Raw genomic sequence first — 16,228 nt, 5'->3', positions numbered from 1 at the left:
ATTTTCTTGTAATGAAATGTTCAGCATCAACCCAAAATATCTTTGTATAAATGCAATGGGAAAAAAAATTATACTAGGTCATCCATTATGCATATAGCTGGAAATTTAACTAGTTCCAAATGGCTCCTAAACACTGCAGTTAAATTTGGTTGTCACTTTGCCTTTTAGTGAGTGACAACTGCATACTTATTTACTACAGAAAATTGCAGGTAGTGACAACTGTATTTATAGAAAATCTATGTGAGTACATGAGAAAATTTTTCAGCACTGATCCGATCAATAGTGTCAATAGCTTTTTGACAAACATTGTGTGATCCTAATGAATAAATGATGCCCTAAAAACTTTATGGTTCTTTTATTGCCATTGAGCTGCTTTTGAGGATTAGTAGGATGAGCATGACCCACACGGTGGCTTTTGAGCTTAAACCCACGTTAAAACAACTTCATTAATTTTAAGGCCATGTAAAGTCTGTAGGTCAGACTATTGTAAAAACCTCCTAAATCTGGTTTGGATATGTGAAAACTAGACATGTTTTCATAGGCAATAATGTTACTGTAATGGATCATAGACTTATTTCTGTAACACTAACCTAGCAGTAAATGTAACAGTATTGTTTTATCTTTACTGTATTACTTGTCTATCATCAAATAAAATCCCTGGATTCTGCATTCAAGCGCTTGTTGTGGTGCAGTATCTGTTCATGCAAGTGTTGTTGAACTTCATTACCCAGAAGACAATGCGCACCGAGCGTCATTGTGCGTCAGCTCCAGTTGCCCAGCCACAGAAGAAAGGGAAGGCGCACAACATAACCCGTACTGTAGTTAATCAATCTTTATTTTTAACGATTATTGTTGTTTAAATTGGCATATCAACAACGCGCCTGGGACAGTCTACCAGTACACTTTACCCCCGCTCTGGCACACTCGCAACCCGAAATGAGCGGCAGCGGGCGGCCCAGGACAAGCTCGTTTGCTGAGCCTCCGGGGGTCCCGGGAGCCGCTGCAGCCGCTACCGGAACAGCCGTCGCCGGTGGAAGCTCTTCAGGAAAACCGGGGGGCGCGCAGGCCTCAGGCGGGAGTTCCTCTGGTTTCGGGAACTTAAAGCTGGGCAGTAAGTACCGGTCAATGACATCACGCGAATTTCACAATAAATGTGATACAAATACACCAGGAAATGGCAATGTCGTGGACCCTATAATATGATGTTCGTTAATTTGCTTTATTTCCACGATCGCGTTAACCTACTTTAGGCGGCTAACTGGCTACGCTAACGCGAGCTTGTTTTTGATCAAGGGCTTTGATTGCGCTAACTTCATTAGCTCGACATTTTTGCTTAAGAGTTTGTGTTAAACACATCCGGTATGATCAAAAACACCGCATCAATTTGACGTCTTTACAAAGCCTCTTTTAAAATATGATTCGATGTTGGCTGGATGTTTAGACGTCGTTGAATTTCAAGATGTACTCGTTTGCTAACAAAGCTCGGTTAGCTCTGCTGCATTTTACGGATTGGGTTTTCAATTCTTTAATTTCCTGCAGTATTTTTGTCTGTGTCTCTCTATATGCTTTAAACGCATATTTATGGGCCGTAACATTACTTTGAACGGTAATTATACCATTTAAGGCAGGGGTAATTTGTTAGCTTAGTTTCTGTTTAATTAAACAAACAGAATCATTAGTTACAACTTAACACATATTTATTATTAACAACACTGTTTCCCAAAGCACATCGAAATAATACATAATTTCAGGTGTATTGTTAATTCCCATCAAGTAATTGTAACCTCAAGTAAATGGTTTGAGTAGTACAGTTTAAATGACTAGTTAATTCCTAAGAAGAATAAACCTTTTTATTTGGTCCTCTGTAAATGATTTCCAATGAATTGCAGTTGGATTTTCATATGCACTGGTCCTGACTGGTCGATTTCCATGGGAAGTGGTGATGGGTGTTATTACTAGTAATATTATGAGGATCTGTTAGGTGTATATATGTGCCTGTAACCCACAATCTTATGAAAAACCCTGAACCAGTAGTTAAAACACACAGCAACCATTGCTGTTTTTGTCCACTTTGAAAAAATTACACCTTTAGTGGTTTGGTTAAGATTGACCATTAAAACATGCATGACATATTGCCCACTGAATGACTGACTGCATACTGAAATTATAATGCTGATATTTGGCACGTCTTGTCATCTTGATTTACTTACATGGTGACAATAGAAACTGGGCTGATCTGATGAAAAATACTAAAATCAACTGGTTTCTGTCATGCACCAAAATACTGTCTTGCCATGCAAGAAGATACAAGAGAAAGAAAGAAAGGTAGTGGCTTTTGTTTGTGTGAATCTGTCATTTCTTCTCAAAACAACTGATGATAATTGAAAGACAAATCGGCACATTGTCTCCAGGCGGTTTTTCTTATCCAGGTGTGTTCTTGAACATAAGTAGAGAACAATTTTGAACGTTTCCCCCATCTTTGTTCAAACAACCTAAGGGTGTGTTCCTACAGTTGCCCAAGCTTTGCTTCATGATCCATTGTGTTTTTCATTTTCAGTTTGAAATGTGTATCTGTGTGAAAATATTTGAAGTTGTGTACAAGAACACATACATCTAAAATGCATTATTTTAATAGAGAAAAATAAAAGTGAAATTATAAAAACTTAATTATGCTAACTAAAGGAAGCTAGATTTCTAGATAACTGTAAATGAGTATGACTAACAGTAGCTAATTTGGGTAGGATAAGACCAATAAATAGCAAATGATCCATTAAAGAAAGCCATGTTTCCGATCCAGGTTGATAACACAGCTGCTGATAAAACATAATGGAGCTGAGTAGGCTAGCTGTTAAAACGCCAGAATAATCGATCAGCCTGTCTGGAGTCTGCTGACTGGGCTATATTTAACATGTTTTCAAATTCATGTGGGTTTTATAATACGCTACATAACTCCTCGTGAACAAAGGCTGAGGTTAATAAGACATGCTACATGTCTCCGCTCCCCTTAATGTCCTTTGTGATTCCACTCCAATGATCAGATTTTTCAATAAAAGGCCTTGCGTTTTAAATGATAATTTTTTGTTTGTTGCACTTGTAGGAGATAGTGGGAAGGTGACAACAGTAGTAGCCACGCCAGGGCAAGGTCCGGACCGCCCTCAGGAAGTCTCGTACACAGACATCAAGGTGATTGGGAATGGTTCATTCGGGGTGGTGTACCAGGCCCGACTTATTGACAGCCAGGAGATGGTTGCCATAAAGAAGGTGCTTCAGGATAAGAGGTTTAAGGTAAGATGTGTGCTAGTTACTTACAATCTTGTGAATCCACAAAACTAATTTATATTTGTAATAGCCAAAATGACAATTCACATTTTCATTTGTAACCCACTTTCAGACCTCCGAAACAAGGCAAGTGTGAAAACACTGCATCGTGAATGTGGGGTCGACTTCAGATAGAACTGATTGCACCCCTTCCCTATATTGTGGGCGATATGCCCAATTGTAAGATTGCTGATACATGTGATAGTATCACGGGCAGGGCAGTAGTTTACTCCTTTATATATTTGTTATTTTTTTTAACTTATTTTTGACAAGCCACTTGATTGGTGGACAAAAAGATGCTGATTTACTCTAAGTTCAACACTGTCATGACCGCAACTTTTTGCCATTAATCTGAGCGTGTCATTAAAGCCCAAGCGCCCTGAAATGTTGTGCATGCCAGAGAGTGGGAACAACCCCTGCTTGCTTAACAACCTCTTTAGTGCAAGGAAATGTCAGAGCCACGCGTATTACAATCTCATGTATGAGGAAGAGCCCGAGTCATGTGCATTACAAGTTCAGATGCTAGAAAGGGTCCATGTTGTGCATATTAAGGTCCGAGCAAGAGTTCAAGACACACGCATTACATCTCCAGGTGTGTGCGAGAAGGAATCCACGCCCGAAGTGAAGCCCACCAACCCTCTTATGTGAGGAAAAGGACACTATGTGCATGTTAATGTGAAACTATGATGATAAAAATTAGGGGAGCGTGTGTGTGTTGCACGGTTTGACACATGTGCAATGCCTAAATGTTACCTGAAGCCTTGTATACTTTCGTCTGGCTCCACAATGCGAGCCTCCGCTGACTGCGCGCGCACATTGTCAGTTTGGGGAGCTGTTTATACTCGACGCACAGACTGGGTGCCGGCGTGTTGAGACATCATGCTCAGCCAGATTCGCCTTGAACTCATGCTTCTTGGGTTGCAGAGCCACGCGCAAAGTTACAAAATTTGACGTGCACACCGCCAAGCGAAATGGGATCTTGCACACTCAACGCGCACTACCGCCCACTCCGCGTTGATGGCATTTTTGCCACGCACACCCTCGCGCTCATGTGGACGCGTCGATTATAAACAAGGCTTAAAGCTACACTGAAGTTGGCAGTTTGATAAATGCAAGTTAATTCTTCGGTTCAATCTTAGTGTGCTAAAAACGCACATACGTTCCTGTAGAGATAGCAATACACATTCTCCTTTTTTGCCAAGTAAATGAAAAGCATGTCATAAATGTCTTCCCTATTGCTGTACCAAAATCTCATCTAGCTTTTCTCAGAGATGGTCCCAATAATGTGCTTAAAGTCAAGTCAAATTCAGTTTGTGCATGAGTACATGATATAACAATTTTGTTAATACTGTATCCTAAATTGTGGATAATTAATCTATATATCATATGCGGAAGTAAATTTCTGGAGTGTTAACGAATAAAAGAAAAAACAACAAGAAGAACCGTATAGAACTGAAAACCGTGACACTAAAACCGTGGTACGAACAGAACCGTGGGCTTTGTGAACCGTGCCACCCCTAATAAAAATAATAACTATCAGCAACTATTGTAATGAAAGCCCGTTATCTGACTATTGTCGATACACGACAGTATCGTCTATCGCAGTGGTTCTCAAACTTTTTCAGCATGCGGCCCCCTTTATGTGTGGTGCATTCCTTTGCGGCCCCCCAAAGAAAATTTATGACAAATTTGTTTTAAAATGTAAGATTTATTTAAACAAAACTTAATAAATTATGCAAAGGAGTGCTGTTGGTTATTAGCCTTATTTTTTAGGTTTAATTACAAAGAATTCTTGACAAATGAATGTATTTTATAAAATGTCATAAAACGTTGGGCCCCCTCGCACCATCTCGTGGCCCCCAGTTTGAGAACCACTGGTTCATCTGCACAACCCTACTTCCCTACCGGCATAAAAAGGAATATTATGATGTAATAGGCTTATGTGGTTTGGTAATCACGCAATCCTATAGGGCAATTTCAGTTCCACTTTTATTGCTGATGTACTTTTAAATGAGGATTACTCGGTGCGCTTTTACACACCTGAATGCATTAGATAAGAAAGAGAGATGTTAGATTTCCATATTGCATCTTGGGTTTTATTCACACATCATTTCGTTCTCTGTAGAACCGTGAGTTACAGATAATGAGGAAGTTGGACCACTGTAACATTGTCAGGCTACGCTACTTCTTCTACTCCAGTGGAGAAAAGGTTTGTGGTCTTTCCTCAAATATTTAAACTAAAAATGATGGTTATTTCTATGTTTTGTACATTTGATGCAGCAATAATAATTTAATGTATTGTGTTTCTGTTAATCTTTTGCTTCTCTCCACAGAAAGATGAAGTGTATCTAAATCTGGTGCTTGATTTTGTACCAGAAACCGTGTACAGGGTGGCACGTCACTTTAACAAGTCTAAGACCACCATCCCCATTATCTATGTCAAAGTAAGTCTGTGTAATGCTGACTGCTGCAATTGTGCTCATTATGCACATGTGCACAATAAACAATAACATCTTTATCTCCTCCCCTGTCTCACCCCTCACTATCCACCCATTTGCTCGCTCTCTCCCTTTCTCTCTCTCTCTCTGTTTCTCAGGTGTATATGTATCAGTTATTTCGCAGTCTGGCGTATATTCATTCCCAAGGTGTCTGCCACAGAGACATCAAACCACAGAATCTCCTGGTGGACCCAGACACAGCTGTACTCAAACTGTGTGACTTTGGCAGGTGTGTGTCAATCATTGTACTCACTGGCGTGTATTTATAGAAATGCATCCATGTACAGGATATGTATGTCTATGTGAACTCAGTCACTTATCTGGTGATCATATTCCTTCAAGCAGTTTAATCCTAGATGTTTGTTTGTCTGTTTGGATTTAAGCCAATTGGCCTGATTTTGGTCATGTTCTGTTTTCTGTGTTGTTGATTGTGTACTTAAGGTTTGTGAAATTAGTCATGTTTTTATACATGCTTTTATAACCTGTCACTGTGTGTTAATGCCTCAGGAGTTGAGTAATATTTGACTTAGCCATGCTTTTACGTAAACAATAAGGTACAAGAGGTTATGTGGTTTTGTGAAATAAGTCACAACTGAAGTAGGACTGGGACGATTCATACTAATAATACCTGTCTGAAAAAAGTCTGAAATTGATTCTGAATAGCAAAGGTGTTGTTTGCACAGCTCTTTCATGTATTATGGCTATCAGTAGTAAGTCCTTATAAATCTAAAATCAATGTTAGTTTGAGTCGTTTATAACATGCATTTGAAAAAGCAACAATGGTCAAACATTATCATTATAAATATTCTTTATTATCATAAAAATACCTGAAAAGGTTTGAAGAACAGAGATATAAATATGCTTTTAGGCATTTCCAGGACCTGCGTACTTCTCTGGCGCATATTGGGGTGGTTTCCCAGACAGGGATTAGCTTAAGCCATGACTAGGCCTTAGTTTAATTAAGAAATATAACTAGTTTTAACAAACATGCCTTATTAAAAACATTGTGTGTATTTTGAGGCAAAACAAAGTGTACTAATGTATTTTAAGATATGTCAGTGCAAGTTGTTTTTAGTTTGGACAGCTCTTAAATTTATTTTAGTCAAGGACTAGTCTAATCCCTGTCGGGTAACCGCCCCATTGTGTTTCTGGCTTTTGGATGTAGCAGCCTATCACCGTAGTTCATTGAGAAGCATAGAAAGCAAAATCGGATTATTAATCGTCCCAGCCCTAGACTGAAGGGCGTTGTTAGACACTGCATCAATGAAACTTATAACCATTCCAAATTAAACTGAGACCTAGTCCTGGCTTAAAGGACAAGTTCGGTATTTTACACTTAAAGCCCTCTTTTCAGATTGTTTATGATGAAATAGAACGGTTTTGACTGAAATTTGGACATATGATGCTGGCCCGAGAATTTTCGGGTGTTTGTTGTATCACCTCCCACCTCTACAATGGGTGTATAGGTGCACTGGAACAATCCTTCCTAAAATGCATTAAACTTTAGTTTACAAAGACGTGAAACTCTCCGAGTGGTCAGGGGTGTTCACCAATATGCTCACACAAAAATCGCTGCAAAAGATGCTTTCCAACAGGTTTTATCATAGTTTTTGTCCAACTCAATTGACTAGTATTAGATGTGCTGTGAGGTACGGTATTACTCCGTGCCGGGAATGTTGTTTGTATTCTTGCAATTGGCAAAGGTGAATTATCGCCACCAACTGGGCTGGAGTGTCTATTATTCAAGCTCCCAGCGGAAGAATGTGCAGCGATTTTTTTTTTTTTGTGAGCATATCAGTAAACACCCCTGAAAACTCGGTGAGTTTCACGTCTTTGTAACCGTTTTATTTCATCATAAACACTCTGAAAACAGGGCTTTAAGTGTAAAATACAGAACATGTCCTTTAAGCTAATTCTTGTCCGGTAAATAGTGCTGTCACAATGATTAAAGAATCATCTCATCGCAATTGTTTGACCTCATCTTGATGATTTCAGATCACCGCAATGATTGCACATCTCTTTAAAAAACACAAGGGGGAGCTGCAACACCTGTATAAATGAGACCGTATCAGATCATTTTTAAATATGTATTATGTGTATTAATATTTAAAACCTAGCAAAATATTTAATTTAAATAATCACAACAATGTGTGAAAATAATAAACAAAGAAAAAATGTATGAGAATTAAATGTCAAAACAATAAAACGGACAACTAATCGTCATAATCGCCAAAGCCCTAAAACAGGCAAATAACCATCATAATCGCCACAATTTCTTAGACAATTAACCGCCAGCCAAATTTCTTAACCGTGACAGCCTTACCGGTAAACCACCCCTATATGTAACTTTGCATGAGTATATTTGTAGCAAAAGATTACATTTTTGTGGGTCAAAATTGTCGATTTTTCTTTAATGCCAAAAATCATTAGTTTGTTATGTAAAGAACAGTAATCAGTACATTTATCAAAACTTGATTTTTTTTGTGAGTGGATGCAGTTGCTAAGAATTTTATTTGGACAACTTTAACAGTGATTTTCTCAATACTTATGATTTTTGCACCATCAGATTTCAGATTTTAAAATTGTTGTATCTTGGCAAATTATTGTCCCTTCCTAACAACCCATACATAATATCAGTTTTAAAAAATCCTTATGAGTAGTTTTGTGGTGCAGGGTCACAAGTTTAATGGCCAAAAAGGTTTGCAGTGTAGATTTCAATGTGATAAAAGGCTTTTAGTTTATTCAGTCTTCTCGTGATGGGCAGCCATCCTAATTCGTTTAATTTTCTTGAAGTCTCCTGCTTACGTTTATTTTTTTTGTATAAACACACTTGTTTGTGGTATAAATGCTGCATCAGCTGATGTTTTATATTGTTTAACAACAGTAACTATTTTAGGTTTGTGTGCTTCCCCTTTTCCTCGAATGTGAACTTGTTGACATTCATCTACAAATTCTGTGCAATCCCCCTTTCTTTTATTCTTCACAGTGCAAAGCAGCTAGTTCGTGGGGAACCCAATGTGTCGTACATCTGTTCGCGATACTACCGCGCCCCTGAACTGATATTTGGAGCCACAGATTACACGTCTAACATTGATATATGGTCAGCTGGTTGCGTATTAGCAGAGCTGCTGCTGGGGCAACCCATATTCCCTGGTGACAGTGGAGTGGACCAGCTAGTGGAGATCATTAAGGTGAGTGGATACTGGAAAGATCTGCAATGCTGTATTAAAGTATTAGTCATAGGGGCGGATTCCCGGACAGGGATTAGACTAGTCCTAGACTAAAATAAAAATAAGAGCTGTCCAAACTGAAAACAACTTGATGTATTTTAAATGCTTTTGTTTATCTTCAAAATGCACACAAGTAATGTTTTTAGTAAGGCATGTTTGTGAAAACTAGTTATTTCCTAATTAAATCAAGGCCTAGTCCATGCTTAAGATAATCCCTGTCCGGGACACCACCCCATAAAGTTTGTCAGAGTTTTAATTCTTTGTCTGGCTGTAGGTTTTGGGGACCCCCACAAGAGAACAGATCCGTGAGATGAACCCCAACTACACAGAGTTTAAATTCCCACAGATCAAAGCACACCCTTGGACAAAGGTGAGTCACACATTTTACTGCACTTGCAGCTATGATGTTCTCAGTTGGATCACAGACATTTTTGAGAATTGACATTGGAGAAACCAATGATGCATCTTTTAATTTTCAGGCTCCTATCTTATCAGAATTGTAAAGGTGTAAAATGAAGTAGAATTTAGTACAGAACAAAGATGAATGTGTGTTTTAATTTTTTGACACGGTCAATCATATCATGGTAAAATCGGGGCTCATTAGTAAGGATAGCCAGATGGCCCGGTACTGTTAGACTTTGTTCACACAGCAAACATTAATGCTCAGTTCTAATTTTTGGCCCAGATCTGATTTTTTGTTTGACTGTTCACATTACGTGGCTAAAATCAGACAGCTGGGCAACTGTTTGTGGTCCTGAACTGCATCGGATGCGCAAAAGAACAATACTATGTCACACCCAGCACACGGTAATACAGAAATGAATGTGCAGACTATCTCAGATCTGCGTTTTATTTCAATTTCGTGTGAGCGAGCGATACAAGCCGAGGCAGTGTGCTCCCGGGTCATGTGCGGGTCCGTCATCTGGACTACGCTTCAGGAGAGTCAAACACACTTATTTGCGTGTTAGGGGTTTTCATGTATAAGGCGATGCGTGACAGAAGCTTAATATTTAAAGTCTTGAATGTTTTTAAAGGCCACGATGTTTGAAAGCCAATGTTGATATTTGAAATCACCTAAACAAACACGCCCCTACCCCAATAGAATCTGGACCTTCTGTTGATAGACCCGCCCCACACATACGCAACCCGGCAAGGATGTCGGTTAGTAGACACGCTCCTTACTGCTGATTGGCTATAAGTGTGTTTTAGTAGTCAGCCCGTCTCCTTTTCCAAAGCGTTTCAAACACTCCGCCTTTAAGTGGTTTTGCAAACATGCCGTTGGTGCATATTTTCGAATTGTGACGCATATCAATCTATAACAGAAATTCTCAAACCCCCCCAGTGGTCCGCCAAAAGATGACCTAAACTAGGCAAGTGTTTATACAATCGTCACTTATTTAAGTAGATTTTTAATGCACTTGCAAAACTCTGATATCAGTTCTTGCCATTCTGTTTTAATAACATAAAAATGAATCGGTGGCTAAACCAAAGATGAGTCAAAAGAAGGATCAAGCGTCAGCTGAAAGCAGCTAAAATCCACAGATCTATTAGTTTTGTAATGTACTAGTTTTTGTTTCATGTGTAAGATCCCTGTAATTTCAGTGATTTTGGACATTAAGGGGAACATTTTTTTCAGCATTTTATTGTTACCAACTTACCATAGTTACAACCATAGACTTCATATACCCACCACCTCAGTTTTAAACTAATGGCTCTTTGGAATGACATTAAGTGGGACCTAGGCTATTATACTATGTTTAATTGCAGTTTTTTTTCCACATGTGCAGTTTGTTGTTCATATTAAGCTGAAACTCATTTCACATTTACTTGTTCAAATGAAATAAAATTCATATAGTAATTTCTGAACATAGCATTGCATTTGTGTTTAAAAAATTAGTTTTTGACTTGAAACAGTTGCATATTAAACTGAAATTTAGCTTATCCTTCCTATTTTGTTGTTTTTTGGGGGGCGTGTTAAAGTGGGATTCTGTTAGGTGGTCCTCAGAAAAAAATTGGAAGATAAAGTGGTCCTTGGGCAAAAAAAAGTTTGAGAAACACTGATCTAGAATGACGTAAAAGTCACATGAATTTGCCTGTTCAGACTGAGGTCGCATTGCAAAACATCCGACCTGTATCTGATTTAGAACCACTTATGGAAGTGGCTCAAATCAAAATCAAAAAGATCAGATTCCATGTGGTTTGTGCTGTTTACACGGTCATACAAAGAGACAGTGGCGGCCGGTGAATTCTTTTTTCGAGGGCGCTCGATGCGAAGTTCGTCACAACATGTGTGTAGCCCATCATGTGTTCTGTGCGTCGAGCGATCCTTTGTGCATAATGTGTCTTTTCAAAAAAAGTGCCTGCTGCAGACGCGTCTGAAGTGTTTATGATAAAAGAGATGCTCGCGTTTGCCAGATACTCGCATAATTTCATGCGTAATGAGAGTTTACTGTTAAGTGAGTGTCTTGCGTGTGTTTTGTGAATGTGAGCGTCTTTTTTATCATAAACGGTTTTGGCGTGTGTGCAGCAGGCACTTATTTTGTTAAAACACGTGATGCACATAGAATCACTCGACGCGCAGAACACAAATTTTGACAACTCAAGCAACACACATGACACTCTGAACACTTTTTTTGAATTTGTGCCCCTCGGATGAGCAGTCACGAGCCGCCACTGCAAAGAGACAGACATGAGTCACATATGAGCAGAAAATTGGATTTTGATGGCAGTGTGAACGTAATATGAAAATTATTTTAGAAGCATGTTTGTTCATTTATTTGTGCTAATTTAATTAATTGTTCTTATTTTATTACTAACTGTTTAGTTGTCTTTAACAATATTTAAAAAGTTATGAGGTAGGCTAGTAGTTTTTAGTGTTATAGCCTTATTTATTAAGGCTACATGAGTGAATAACAATAAAAGCAATAATCATGGCTGTTTAATTTAAGTGCTCTTTGGCCTGGCCAGTGAAAATTTTGGCAGCACCAGAAAAATCTAAACCACTGGGCAGTAGAAATAAAATCCTTAACATTGATCCCTGAAAATCATAGGTTTTTTTACAAAGTATGTGGGCACAGGAAAATAGCTTGATGCGGCAAACATGACGTCACGTTGACGGTGTCCATTTGTGCTAGGTGTTTAAGCCGAGAACTCCTCCCGAAGCCATCTCATTGTGTTCTCGTCTGCTGGAGTACACGCCGGTGACTCGTCTCTCGCCGCTGGAGGCCTGCGCACATGCTTTCTTTGATGAGCTGCGCCAGCCCAACGCCCGACTGCCTAACGGGCGAGAACTTCCCCAGCTCTTCAACTTTAGCCCTGTGGGTGAGTTAAGCTGCCACATTTCCTCAGCTTCATCCCTCTTTCCTTTTCAGTCTCTGTCTCTCATATACGCATCAGAAAAATTATAGCATTTCGGAATACTCAGTCTATGTGCGCACTTACATATATTTACAGCAGTGCTTTACCTTTACCCAGAACACAATTCCTAGAGTAACTGATCTGAGATGTTTTTCAAAGGCTGCAACTTTTTTAGTAACATCTTCTGGAATTTCTGTATGTAATATTTAAATATAGAAGTTGGTGGCATTTATAGTCAGTTTAGACTCGCCCTGCAAATAGTTGGTGTAATTGATTACAATTATATTAATTATAACATTTTTCTCAGCTCTGTCCAGCATCTTGTCATTTCAAACAGTTTTGGACACAATGAGATATCTGACCAAGACGCTTTCCAATTTCTTTGTCATACCCATGTTCCAAAAACCTCCATCTAGCTATCTAGGACAGTCGAAACATCAAATACAGATATGGGTCACTAACTTGTCTGTCCGTCCATCTGTCCTTCTCTTGCAGAGCTGTCTATTCAACCGCAGTTGAACTCCATTCTCATTCCTCCTCATGCACGCTCGCAGACGACACCTGCCTCACACGGTACAGACCGCCATGAGTGTACAGGCATAACATCGCTGTCTTTGATTGATCTTTTCTCTGTCAGTCCGTATAGATCGGTCTGGAATATATTAACTGTGTGTGTGTGTTTTTCCACGAGGGCAGCGGTTCAGATGGTCCAGCCCAGTCAAGCTCAGCACCGGGACCCCTGAGCAACAACACCTAATTGTTTCCTCGGCATTACTGCTATCACACAATGTTATCCCCTCTCTCCTCATCCCTGCTTTTTCATTCCTCTCTCCTTCCAACAGCAGCTCCAAACGTCTCTCTTGCTCCCTCTTTCTTGCTCCTACTCACACTTGTCACCTTGTGTTACGTGTAGTCATCTTCTCCCATTACGGATCAAGTGTGTGATGCCCAAGGAGATGACGGGAGGAGATAATGAGGTTGACTAAAATCGGCACGCATCTCGGCTCATGGCTCTATGTCTGTTTCTGCTGTGAGCTGATTATGGTCATCTTTAGGTTTGAGGACAGGGAAGGGCTTGTTAGGGCGTCTCTGCCCCCTAGTGGCAGGAAGAGCACCGCACAGTTACTGCTCTGTCTGCCACTATCATCCATTTGACATTTTAAGCAAATGATATCTAATTATTGACCTAGATTAGTCCTTTATTCGACTTTGTTCTTAAACTTTGATACATTTTAGCTTTCTTTATGTGTTCTTGGGCAGAAGCAAGGACCGTGATGTGTTTTATAAAGCAGTGAGCGTGAGATCGAGTCCAGATGTGCGTCCGGAGAATGTGTTTCTCTTTAAAAGTGGAGACGGATATGAGCTAAAATGGGTTGAGTGTCTTAAAGTGTGTATGTATGCTAGTGTTTTAAGTAATCATTGCACACACTCTTGTGTTTTAATTTCTTTTAAGGAGGTATTTGGATAAGCTGAGGCGGGGTTGCTGGGTTTTTTGTTTTGTTTTTCAGTTTCAGTATAAAAATTTGCTCGGGTTTTACTTTCGTGCATGTACACACACACAGGCCAATTCCATCAATAGTTGTGTTAGCCATTTATTTTATTACAGTTGTATATTAAGAATCGAAACCTGTGTGTGAGTATGTGTTTATATAAATTGATTTTACCATGCGTACTATAGTACGTTCATGGTTTTAACAGAGATGCGCAAGCACGCTCGCTCAAAGAGCTAGAGGTATACCATAAATTCCCCAAAAACACTTTGCAAATGAGACATTTTCACAAATGGAGCTGTTTCCCTTCTTTCATCCCTCTTCTATCCATGTCTCTCATTGCTAATATGTAAATGCCATGTACCTTTTATTTTGTTATTTTTGTTATCGTTATTCTGTTGTCCTTGTAATTTGATTTTTTTCCCTTTAGTGGGATAGTGCTGGTAAGAGCAGAAGCCATCTTTCTCTCTCTAGCCCATTCTTTCGCTTTCTCCTGTGCCCTCATCATTCAGCTGTACATAACATTTCATCCGGCCTCTCCATGTGTAGGGAGGAAGACAAAACTGAACAAAATTTTGTTTTTACCTGATATCTCTCAGTCTCTTTCTCTTACTCTCTCTCCTCACCTGCCCTTCCCCCTCCTCATCAGTGTTAATTCTGATCGTTTTATTTATTGTATTGCTGTCTGATTCAGTTTTTTTAACAGTCTGATGGGGGAGGGGTTTTGTGTGTGATGTCATTGGTGAAATGTTCATATCTCAAACTCTGGAATATCATTCGATGAAATGTTCTGGACGGGGCAGGTTCACACTACCACACACAGGCTGCTCGACCCATCAGTGAAGAAACGAACGGTTAAAGGAGAGAGAGGGAGAGATAAACAATGTTTTTGTTTGTTGGTATAAATAATAAACTCATTAATAAAGTTATACCATTTCTTTGTGGGTTACATTTTTTTATGTGAAAATTAAATTCAGGTATTTAAAAAATATTAACTTTTATTAATGCATAAATATCATACATCCTACAATTTAGTATTCAGTGACAGAGCGTTTATTACTTTAGTTATTGTTATTATTTTTCACGTGACACCATTTGTGCTACAATCATGAATGGTCCTTTAAAGGGGCCATGGCACAAGATTTTTTTAAGATGTCAGATAAATCTTTGGTGTCCCCAGAGCACATATGTGAAGTTTTAGCTCAAAATACCATATAAATAATTTATTATAGCATGTTAAATTTGCCACTTTGTAGGTGTGTGCAAAAATGTGCAGTTTTGGGTGTGTCCTTTAAAATGCAAATGACCCGATGAAATTCAAACACTGATCTCAGTGATGGTGGTTTGTTGCAATTAAAACTCAATTGTGCTTTTCTCTGCACTAAATGGCAGTGCTGTGGTTGGATAGTGCAGATTAAGGGGCGGTATTATTATAATAAGAGCTCCTTAATGACATCATAAGGAGAGCCAAATTTCAACGACCTATTTTTTCATGTGCTTGCAGAGAATGGTTTACCAAAACTAAGTTACTGGGTTGATCTTTTTCACCTTTTCTAGGTTAATAGAAGCACTGAAGACCCAATTATAGCACTTAAACATGGAAAAAGTCAGATTTTCATGTCATGGCCCCTTTAAATGATGTGCTACTGCTTTTTTCAATAATAACATAACATAATGTATGTGCCCCTAAGGTGACATTGGAGTAAAAAATCTAAAGTTTAGTTTCATGTGCTCATGTGAAAATTTCACATGTTCACGTAAAACTTTCATGTACTCACGCGAAACCTATATGTGCAGAATTTTTTTTAAGTTTAGTTTCACGTGCGCTGCGCACGCGAAACTTAACTTTATTGAATTTTTTCTCCATGTCCCCTTAGGGCGGTGGTTCTCGGTCCTGGTCCTGGAGGTCCGCTGCTCTGCACATTTTGTATGTCTCCCTTGTTTAACGCAGCTGATTCAAATCATTAGCAGAGATCTCATTGTCTGTCAGATAAGAGAGACATGTGCAGAGCAGTGGGCTTCCAGGACCAGGATTGAAAACCACTGCCTTAGGGGCTCTGTACTACCGACAATTGATCTGTGTTGCTAATTTTTGCTAAGATGTGGCTTGTCAACTTAAAATGTAATAATTTGCTTTTCTACATTCATTTAGTAAAGTTTGAGTCTTTAAAAATTATTGATTACATACAAAATACAGCCTCACTCTTACAGAACACAAAAATGAATAGCTGAATATTCAATTTAGTGATAATAGCTCTAGCTTTATATTGCTCTTATCAGGTTGCTTTAGCTGTAGTTTATGATGACATTGAAATGCCTTATTGCGTTTATGCAT

The 16,228-nt window shown here is 39.0% G+C and overlaps 1 protein-coding gene across 1 annotated transcript; it reads left to right on the top strand.

The window, feature by feature from the left end:
• The first annotated feature begins 728 nt into the window (after positions 1–728).
• Positions 729–14,831, top strand: gsk3ab (glycogen synthase kinase 3 alpha b). The gene is made up of 10 exons (XM_055210164.2): positions 729–1,111; positions 3,098–3,285; positions 5,444–5,527; positions 5,652–5,762; positions 5,915–6,045; positions 8,803–9,007; positions 9,321–9,416; positions 12,181–12,367; positions 12,899–12,976; positions 13,093–14,831. Exons 1-10 carry the CDS (start codon positions 937–939, stop codon positions 13,158–13,160), a joined length of 1,323 nt encoding a protein of 440 aa, XP_055066139.1. The 5' UTR covers positions 729–936; the 3' UTR covers positions 13,161–14,831.
• The last annotated feature ends 1,397 nt before the right edge of the window (positions 14,832–16,228 follow it).

The sequence above is a fragment of the Misgurnus anguillicaudatus genome, chromosome 10 (assembly GCF_027580225.2).
Source record: "Misgurnus anguillicaudatus chromosome 10, ASM2758022v2, whole genome shotgun sequence".
Lineage (NCBI taxonomy): Eukaryota > Metazoa > Chordata > Actinopteri > Cypriniformes > Cobitidae > Misgurnus > Misgurnus anguillicaudatus.
The sequence above is the reverse complement of the archived record's forward strand: the minus strand, read 5'-3'. Positions and strand labels throughout refer to the sequence as shown.

Excerpts from the sequence above, each read along its gene's own strand:
- gsk3ab (XM_055210164.2), top strand. The coding sequence starts at position 937 with ATGAGCGGCAGCGGGCGGCCCAGGACAAGCTCGTTTGCTGAGCCTCCG. Across the intron at positions 1,112-3,097 it reads CGGGAACTTAAAGCTGGGCA|GAGATAGTGGGAAGGTGACA; the intron begins GTAAGTACCGGT and ends TTGCACTTGTAG. Across the intron at positions 12,368-12,898 it reads CTTCAACTTTAGCCCTGTGG|AGCTGTCTATTCAACCGCAG; the intron begins GTGAGTTAAGCT and ends CTTCTCTTGCAG.